The 9,587-nt window shown below is 27.5% G+C and overlaps 2 protein-coding genes across 6 annotated transcripts in view; one reads left to right on the forward strand and one right to left on the reverse strand.

The window, feature by feature from the left end:
• Nucleotides 1-1,153: 1,153 nt before the first annotated feature.
• On the reverse strand, nucleotides 1,154-5,543 carry LOC108751663 (GDP-fucose protein O-fucosyltransferase 2). 3 transcript variants are annotated; one of them, XM_018491961.1, is made up of 9 exons: nucleotides 5,319-5,543; nucleotides 4,822-5,105; nucleotides 4,180-4,316; nucleotides 3,981-4,106; nucleotides 2,551-2,818; nucleotides 2,294-2,486; nucleotides 2,046-2,223; nucleotides 1,447-1,576; nucleotides 1,154-1,304 (listed from the first exon to the last, which is right to left on the reverse strand). In XM_018491961.1, exons 2-9 carry the CDS (start codon nucleotides 4,962-4,964, stop codon nucleotides 1,154-1,156), a joined length of 1,326 nt encoding a protein of 441 aa, XP_018347463.1. In that variant the 5' UTR covers nucleotides 4,965-5,105; nucleotides 5,319-5,543. The 3 variants fall into 3 exon arrangements, with proteins under 3 accessions (XP_018347463.1, XP_018347461.1, XP_018347462.1); XM_018491959.1 differs by having other exon boundaries at nucleotides 4,822-5,224; XM_018491960.1 differs by having other exon boundaries at nucleotides 5,268-5,543.
• Nucleotides 5,544-6,082: 539 nt separating this feature from the next.
• LOC108751787 (activating signal cointegrator 1 complex subunit 2) overlaps nucleotides 6,083-9,587 on the forward strand; it is a 5,488-nt gene continuing 1,983 nt past the window's right edge. For 2 of the 3 annotated variants that reach the window (XM_018492194.1, XM_018492197.1), the window contains exons 1-8: nucleotides 6,083-6,359; nucleotides 6,463-6,540; nucleotides 7,515-7,675; nucleotides 7,878-8,262; nucleotides 8,512-8,726; nucleotides 8,934-9,119; nucleotides 9,215-9,370; nucleotides 9,463-9,565. In XM_018492194.1, the coding sequence (XP_018347696.1) occupies nucleotides 6,345-6,359; nucleotides 6,463-6,540; nucleotides 7,515-7,675; nucleotides 7,878-8,262; nucleotides 8,512-8,726; nucleotides 8,934-9,119; nucleotides 9,215-9,370; nucleotides 9,463-9,565 (1,299 nt within the window). In that variant the 5' untranslated portion in view covers nucleotides 6,083-6,344. The remainder of the gene's footprint in view (nucleotides 6,360-6,462; nucleotides 6,541-7,514; nucleotides 7,676-7,877; nucleotides 8,263-8,511; nucleotides 8,727-8,933; nucleotides 9,120-9,214; nucleotides 9,371-9,462; nucleotides 9,566-9,587) is intronic. The other variant, XM_018492195.1, reaches the window with a different exon arrangement.

Raw genomic sequence — 9,587 nt, forward strand, 5'->3', positions numbered from 1 at the left:
TAATTAAAGGTCTAGCTTCGGCTATTATAGGCTTTCATATTCTTACTTATTGTGTAAAAGAGACATCATTTTTCAAACTTTTTTGTTAATAACTTTTTAACGAACAGCAATCGTCATATAAAACCTATTGGTCACGATCTTGACAACATATCAAGATCATTAGAGGTGGCTCTTTTCTATATATTTACCAATAAATTTAATATTTTATTTATAAATTATATGAAATAACAAAAATAATTATTATACAATAAATAACTAATTTTTAATATTTTACAGAGATATTTTCATATTTTGAAATTTATATTATTAAAAAAATATGTAATTTTTTAAAATGGAAGTAATTTTGTACTTTTCTATGCTGGCTATGCCTGTACATTTTTTTTTTAAATTATATGTAATTAAAAAGTTTTTCTTTCTTTATCACTCATTAGAAGTAAACGCATTCTCTATTCCGCACCGTGTGATTTCATTCTAAGGACATCATAGATGACGGAATAGCACTGACAGCATTTCCTAAATACAGACCCAACTTATGTTAATCTTTAGGCACTTTAATTTATTACCATAATCGTATAATAATAAAAAAAACGTAACAATTTTATTTAATCTTCCTTAGTTTGTAATAATTATATCATTCTGCTCATATAAATATTAATATTGACAATGAAAATTAATGGAAGCAATTTTTGAGTAATTATCGAAAGTATGATTCAAATCTATTTCTAACATGATAGTAACTTTTTATGGTTCTAGCCTATGTGTATGATTAAAATGTCCTAACATATATAATTATTTTAAAAAAATATACTCTCAATAATTAAATTTCTATGAAATGATACGTCATCTTCATATACACAGTAAACAAATCAACATTTTAGATTTGCTAGTTATGTTATTGCCTTACTTTTTCTACAATGATTGATCGATTCGCTTACTGCGTTTATATTTTTCTGTGTGTCATTTTATAAGTGAGGATTTAAATGTACGATAAAATCTGTTTTTAGTATTATATTTAGATCTTTCTTAAAATAAAAAGTTTGTAAAGAGAAACATTTTATACAATCTATAGTTGTAACATCGAATAAAATTGAAATTGATTAAAAAAAGATAAATAATAATTATGAAAAAATTCAAAGATTCTGAATTATAAATATCACCAGACAATCGACCAGAATCCATCTATTGTACAATCCTCATTAGTTTTACATAATTTATTAAATGTAGTATCTGATGGAAACCCGATAATCTCCCTATCTTCTTGTATTCTGAACGTAAATGTAGATTCATGTGTTCCTATAAAATATCTATTTAAAAAGAAAACAACAAGGTTATGAAATTTCATTATTATCATAACCTATGTATTAGCATTTATAATAGACAATTATTGAAAGAATAATCTACATTTAACACCCTATTTACAATCAATCATCATATAAATATTCTTACCTGGCATATGAACAGATTATTTGATCAATGATGGCGACTCCACCATCTTTAAATTTATTTATCACATAATCAGATGGCACATATTTCATGACTTTATACTGGGGTAAATACAACTTAAGTTCTTCAAATTCTGAAAATTATGATTCAAATATTATTTAATTTTTCTTCATATTCAGGATATCTTTTTAATAACTGTATATTCAGTATGTGTGGGACTTTTTCTTCGGATGAAATTATTTTTTAAAAAATTATTATGTTTAACATTCCGTATTTATTAACTAAAATTAAAAATTTTGCAAATTAAAATTCTCCTGAAAAGTAAAATTCATTTAGAATTAACAAAAATATGATAATTAGAACATTACTTCTTTTTTCTTTGAGAACAGTTTACTAGATCATTTATTTAATCTGATTATTTTTTTCTGTTTTATTTATTATTTGCTATTGTTAGTCAATCAAAAATTATAAGTTTCAACATTTTTCAATATGTTTAGAAAAAAATTGATTACGTATTGGCTAAAAAAATTTCCAAAAAACTTTCCAACAATTTAAAAATTCATAAAATTCTTAAACCGTAAGTTTATACAAAATTTATATACCGTATTGCTCTGCATCTGTCGCAATAAACAATAGGGTTAGCCCAAGCTTAGCCATTCTTTTTTGTAATTGTAAGGCAGTATTCATTATTGTCGGTACCGACGCCTTGTGAGCCATGATAAAATCGCGTCTTCTAAGATGAACCGCCAAATATGGTCCGCCTTTTGCATTTCGCCGATTCTGAACTTAGAATCCACAGCTATAATTTATTATTACTATAATATAAAAAAAAATAACAATCACAATATACCTTCTCTTTAGTCCAATCCGCTGGTCGCTCCGTATTATCATTTTCATTCATAGAATTCAGGAAAGTTTTCCTATAATCTTCCGCGATATCGTACAATTCAGAACTATAACGCATGCTGCGTCTAGCTCTCCAATATTCTTTAGATCCGTATTCGTCGTGTAAAGCAATCTCCATGCGATCAAACATTACGGATCTGTGCAAAAATTGCTAGTAAGATTCTTAAAAAAAGCGAAATAGAAACATCCAGAATATTTTACCTGTATCGCGTTGGCATGAGATTCTGGGAAAGGTCTTGTGCCATGCCGTGGAATTTAAGACATTTCACATCTCGAGCCGTGATATTAGAATAACCCCAGAATGGACCAGTGTACATATGTTGTTTTAATTTATGATATCGCAAAGAATTATGATCGCAATCTATCAGCTCGTTTTTATCCTCGAATTTACCTGTCTTGAACATTTCCTCGTCATTTTGTAGAATGTACAGACGATCAAGTTGCACCTCTCTGTTCCCACATGAGTACTCTAAAATCAAGCTGTTATACAGTCAAATAAATCATTTATATCAAATTTTCATAATACCATTAAAAAAAAAGAATTATATATAAAATACACACACACACACGCGCGCGCCCACACACACACACACACACACACACACACACACACATATTCTATATATTATGTATAGAATATAATAATAAATAGAAAGTTTAAGGGCGAATCAGAATATAAAACGTATTTTTTAAGATGTCATATCGAATATATTATTTCTTAGAAACTAAAAAATTTGTAATAAAAATTAAAAAAGATTAAAATATCCTTACGTGTGAGTGTATACAAAATTAAAAAAACGCATATGCTAAAAATATAAAATATAGCAAGAGAATTTTTAACACTATATGTATATTGCTTACGATACCGATTGAAAAATTAAAGTGGCTACATCAGAGGCATATGAGAGAAGTATAAATTGATAATATTTACCAATTTTCACAAACTTGCTACTCAAGTGAAACCATAAGATGTAGCCACTTTATCAATTGATAGTGTTAGCAACATATAATCATATAGTTTAAAAATTCTTTTTTTCCATATTGTTATACTTTATATTGTTATATTTTATATTTTTAGTATATACGTTTTTTAATTTTGTACTCACACGTAAGGATATTTCAATTACGTAATCTTTTTTATTATAAAATTTTTAGTTTCTAAAAAATAATATATTCGATATGACATCTTAAAAAATATGTTTTATATTCTGACTCTCATTTGTAAACTTTCTATTTATTATTTATACTGAGAATCTTGTATTTTTGTTAATTTATATAGAATATAATAGAAATTCAATAGAATTGTTCTTATCTAGAGAATCTGCATTAGATTACAAAAAAAAAGTATAGATCAATCAGACTGCATGCAGAGAAAGAAAAATAAAGCATAAAGCATAAAGCATATAGAAAATTATATATTCTTTCTTTAGTTTTTGAGCCAAATGTTCTATGAATATTTGCTAGTACTTCAAACATTGTACAATAATAAAACACTATAATTCAAAAATTAAATCTGAATAATTTATATATGTTTATATATGACAAGTCTTGTTTTATTTTATTTGGCTTTGTTCCTTGAAGATTAGTTCTCAATAATCTTGCAGTTAAGAAAAAAACATAAAGAAATGTACCTTCTACAAATTCGTACATCTCAATAACAGGTATATACAATTGTAAACTTGTAATGTCAAAAAAGGTACCCCAAGGTAGACGCTCTTGGGATCCTATATTTCTGCTTCGCCAGTGGTATAGATTACCTAAAACAAAGATTAAGAGATGCTCACTATAAATAATAAAACTCACAGAATACATCTTCAGTTCATAAGTTACCCCATGGTGGCAAAATCAGTTGCCACTGGAATTCCTTGTTCCTCTCAATTAATTTTCTTAAGAAAACGGCAATACGAATGTACACATCTCTTCTCAAATTGAAGCCTTCTGCAGGATTCACATCATAAAGGATATAACTGTAAAGAAAATATACTTTTGTTTAGAAACAAGGATTAATTTTATACTTTAAGATAAAATAAAAATTACAAAAGTGAATAAATTTAGGTGTTCATCTAAACATTGATCAATGAAATTATAAGTATTCTAGTGAATTCATTCATTTTTATAATTTTTATTTCATTTGTCGAGATACAGAAAAAACATAAACAAAAGCTTCTTCAGCCTATAATATCATGTGACGTAAAGTTATCATATATTTCCCTATATATTTATCTCATATATATTTATAGTATTATAAAAATTTGAACCAAAAAAAATATTGATGCATGAGTATATAACTTCCAGATTACATTAAGATTTAAAAGATATAAATTTGAAATATATATAAATATAAAAAATGAGATTTGATCAGCATTTTACATTTTTTTTTTTTTTTGCGAAAAATCTTGTTTAAAAAGTTAATGAAACTTGATGAAACAAATTCGTAAATTTTTCTAGCGTAAAATCTCAGTAATTCCTGACCGTTTTTTTGTGAAGTGATTCTCAGCGATGCATCTCCTTGAATCCACGGTGCACTCGTCAGGTGCTTTGCAAAATCCGAATTCGCTGCCACTCACGACGAATACAGTCAAAATAATACTACATAGAACTTTCAAGGCAGACATCTTTCACTCGTAAATCTTACATTCCTCCTTCTTTTTCTTCTACTAACCGGTAGATTTCCAATTTCAGTCTCTACTTTTTTCACTGTGCCCCAGTAATGAATTTCCAATCTTTATGTTGTATTGAATACCGCAGAACTTGCACTGAATAGAGCAGAGAGAATAAGAGAGACTAAGCCAAGCTTCTCTCTGATAATACATAATAAAATCGAAATTCTCTTGTTTGGTCTCTGGCCCCGTCTCTTTCTTATATCATTAGGATGCTATTTCATTTGTTTATTTATTATTTGTGTTATTTCGTTTTACGTTTTTGTACGACAAATGTGTGTAGGACAGAGGTCCTCGGATTTTTCTAACCTATAATCAATCAAGCTTGAAAAATTTGTCGTATGACAAAAATGCCCTAATGAAATATCACCCATAGACTCGTATTTATAGTCGGATCTTATATTTAAGATCGTCTTAAGTACAATCTTAAGATGTCATGAACCTATCAGAAGGCCGCATTAGCGACTTAAGACATTACTTAAGATGATCTTAAAATAAGAACCGACTATAAATATCGGCCTTAATCATTACACAATGACTAATGATGCAACTTTATAACAAAATAAAAAATTATACCGACTGTAAATGTGTTAGGACCTGCGCTAAAGTCACTAGATTTCTAAAGTACCACAAACTCGCATCCACTTTAACATGAAATGCGGCCATTTCAAATTTATTTCTATATACGTATTTTATTTTAGAAAATAAAGCTGTCAAGTATGTAAAATAAATGTTTTTTAATTATAATTAATTTACTTATGACCAAAAAGTATGTATAAACGTTTAATATATGTATTATTTAATTTAATAAAGGTTTAATTGGTATAGAAGTTTAGTGCATGAAAGTGCACAAAGAAACAAGTAAGTACAGTTTAAAGGATAAACCACCAATCACTATGTTTGAAATCGTGTATTATGTGCACTTCGGTCATTTTGATGCGACATTTCTGAAATCAATTGTGGTATTTTAGAAATCTAGTGATTTTAGCGATCGGTCTTCTCTCGCGCCATCTCGAGCTGCTTTCTGCTTTCAGAAAGTGTCACGTTTGTTACTTTCAGTTGTTTCACGTATCTTGACTATTCGTAGATAATTACACCAATTTGTACAGGCCGGAATTATTAGGGATTACCCGGTTTTCTGAATTTGTCAAGGACACGCTACTCGACGATTTACTAAACACTTCGCTCTAAACTTGCTTCGTCTGCTTTGTGACTCTCGTTTTATCATCGTATCTATCAAGACTTTATCGCATTGATTTCTTATTCTAGTGTCTTCTATCAAACTGCAAATAGGCAGTAAATGAAATTATTTTTTACGACAAACAATGCAAAATCATGAAGTTCTACGAGGTAATTAATTTTGGTTAATTTATAATTTTTAGGATATGTAGCGCAATTTGTGCCAACGACAGGAAATATTTAATTTATAAAATGATTCTTTGTTATTAAATAGAATCCAGAATGCGTGCCTTTGGAGGAACTGCAGTTGAATATTAAGAATGATGGGGTGATTGTTGTGATAGATGCGCTGGTACGTTAATTTTTTAATCTTTGGATTTTTTAATCTTGGAAATTTGTAGATCTGTTTTTTTAATTTCTTATATACTTGAAGCAGGGTTATGTATTTACACATAAAATATAATCTACATACATATTATAGATCTGTTTTCTATAGCTGAATTATAATGTATACCTTTGGAACTTAAAATCAAATAAATATATGTTTGATATTTTACAAAAGAAAATTCTAATGCAGGTATAAAAAAAGAGGATTAAAGCTCGTTATTTTTTTCTTGAAGAAAGTTTTAAACTGATATACACTGACGTAAAGAAAAACTCTAACTTATTGCTCTATCATATTTGTTTTACTTCAACTATTGATTTTTCCCATCTGTTGGTCTCGAAAACTCAAATCTTTAATTGAAATCTGGAAACCTGACAATTGTGATTAGAATTTATTTTATGTTTTATGTCATTGTACTGAACTACGCTAAAATTTCTATCTTATATATATTTTTATTTAAGTACTATAAAGTCAGATATTTTAACAATCATAAAACTTAATTATTTCTTTCTATATGTTCTTTCTGTTATGTTCAATATAGCATAATTTACATTTTTTACATTACTTATATTGCCTATATGAAAAAGATTTGTATAAACTTAATATAACAATATACAAAAATTTCAAGCAAAATAACTTTTAAATATACAGCATAATCCTGACTTAAAGTAAAATAGCTATAGGCCTATTTTTTTTTAACTGAACTTGTATGGTTCAACTTTTTTCTTTTTTTACGTTAAAAGAAAATAAAAAATATGGAATTATATGTTTAAAATTCAGCAAAAGCAAGAAGCAAAGCTCTAGTGCAATTCAACGATAAAAAACAAATCTTAAATCTCAAAATTCATATTCCGTTTTTATTGGACATCTAATAATTGCATATATAAGCCATATTTATTCAACGTTTAAATTCCTGTATATTGTTTAATATCGAATTTTAGAATATGAAGTGGGCAGATAAGCGTTACTTTCTAAGTTACACAGCACCAGAGATATACAATGAAGATGGATCAGAAATTATGGGTGCTAAGGATCGTTGGATGGAAATTATGAGTTACATAATCGAAGATCTAAACTGGTTACTGGCTCTTCCATTTTATCGGTATAATAATGTTCTTAGTAATTTCAGTACTCGATCTGTTCTTTTTAATTGAATTTTTTGCATTATTTTCACACATTATTTCTCTTTTTCTTTTCACATTAAAAAGAAAAACAGGAAAGATGAATGATACAAGAAGTTTAACTGAAAAGAACAAATCTACAATTAACGGCATGTCCAATTACTACAAGTTTTCTTTATTTAGATTCTGGTCCAATATTATATACAATACATCGATTATGGATACATTAGTTTCTTTTTTACAAGAAGCCCCACCTTTCTATATCTTGGAAAGTTTTCCTGCTGATCCAAAAATGCGCGAAGCATTAGAGAATCTTCGTCGCAACGTACTTATCGTCTTCGCGCGTCTCTGCACGAATAAACAGAGTTCAACAGAATATATGAACCGTCCGTTTCTTGGAAAACTATTGTATAACTATTACATATTCACGATACCAATTATATTTGATTTATGTCAATTGTATGGTAGAGAAAGTACCAAAGTAGTAGAGAAAATTGTAGATAGCGTATTTAGTCTACAATCGATGTACAATGATGACCTTCAGAAATCTATACCATACCTTATAAAGGTGATGTATACTGTTTAGTCATGATAAAAGAAAAATATAATTAATTTTTTATATTTTGCATTTCAATTACTGGTTCTATTTATGTCAGTCACAAATATGAATTGATATAATTAATTCTTCTCTAAGTTAAATTAAAAAAATATATATAATCAACAAGTATTGTTGATTAAAAATAGAAACTTATTAAAAAAATTGTGAATCTGTAATTTTTGTTTTAATTGAATTAATCAATCATCTTTATTATCATAGGCTCTCGAAAATGTTGAACGAAGATTTGAAAATTGTCCAAGTAATGCTACTGAAGCAGTGGCGCTTTCAGAAAAAGGAGGGTCTATTGAGATGACATTGTATAATTTAGAGGATTTAATACTCTATGTTCTAGATATATCATCAACTCTTACCATATTGTTAAGAATCTATTCTCCAGTAACTGCCATATTTTATAAAGATGATTTCATAAACAAGTGAGTAAAAGACTTTATTTTATTACTAATATCTCATCTAATTAATACATTATTTTTGGTAATATATTCATATTTTTATTAAACCGGTTTTTTTAATATTCAACGATTTTTATTAAATTGAAATTCTCTTCTTTGTGAACGTATACACTCGTTGGTGTGCACAATACATTTTTATTTTAGTGCCACTATATTGTTTTTGTTTGCTAGGATAGTTTCAATATATGGGAGTACTATACCTGAGATGTATAAAAAGTTAGACAAATTAGCATATAGCGAGGAAAATATGCCAAAGTATATTGAATTGAAGCATCGTCTCGATGTAACCAGAGTTGAAATGTTAAATCTTTATCGAATTATTATCTATGAATCCATATTACAAATTCAAGAAAATATGTAAGTAAATATGCGAAAAAATCATTTTATGATAAAAACATTTTATGGATATCCTAATTAAAATATTTGATTTACTTCTAATGTTACGTCTGCAGAAACACAATAACAGAAAATGAGATAAGAAATTGCATAGATAAATATTTGGATTCACTAATAAATGCTATCTCTGAAAAAGAGTTCATTATGGATTATCATCAGTTTTATCCAGTTGATGCCGATCTTCAAATTATGGCTAAACTTTATCCTGAAATGTATCCCTTTTTAAAGAAATTACAATATTATATTATTATACAAAACATACATAGTTTTAAATCTTAATTTTCTTTACATATCTAATAATTAGTGATACAATAAAAAGCAAATATATATTACAGTCATTGCATGCATCGATTGGAGATACCAAAATGTTAGCTAATGCATCATTCAATAATACAAATGTAAGTAATAATCTTGTAAATATATATATAT

This window comes from Trachymyrmex septentrionalis, unplaced genomic scaffold (genome assembly GCF_001594115.1).
Source record: "Trachymyrmex septentrionalis isolate Tsep2-gDNA-1 unplaced genomic scaffold, Tsep1.0 scaffold51, whole genome shotgun sequence".
In the NCBI taxonomy this organism is placed as follows: Eukaryota; Metazoa; Arthropoda; class Insecta; order Hymenoptera; family Formicidae; genus Trachymyrmex; species Trachymyrmex septentrionalis.

Coding starts and splice junctions, on each gene's coding strand:
- LOC108751663 (XM_018491961.1), bottom strand. CDS start 4,964: ATGTCTGCCTTGAAAGTTCTATGTAGTATTATTTTGACTGTATTCGTC. Junction 4,317..4,821: donor AATCACTTCACAAAAAAACG/GTCAGGAATTAC, acceptor TTTTCTTTACAG/TTATATCCTTTATGATGTGA. Junction 4,107..4,179: donor ACTGATTTTGCCACCATGGG/GTAACTTATGAA, acceptor TCTTTGTTTTAG/GTAATCTATACCACTGGCGA.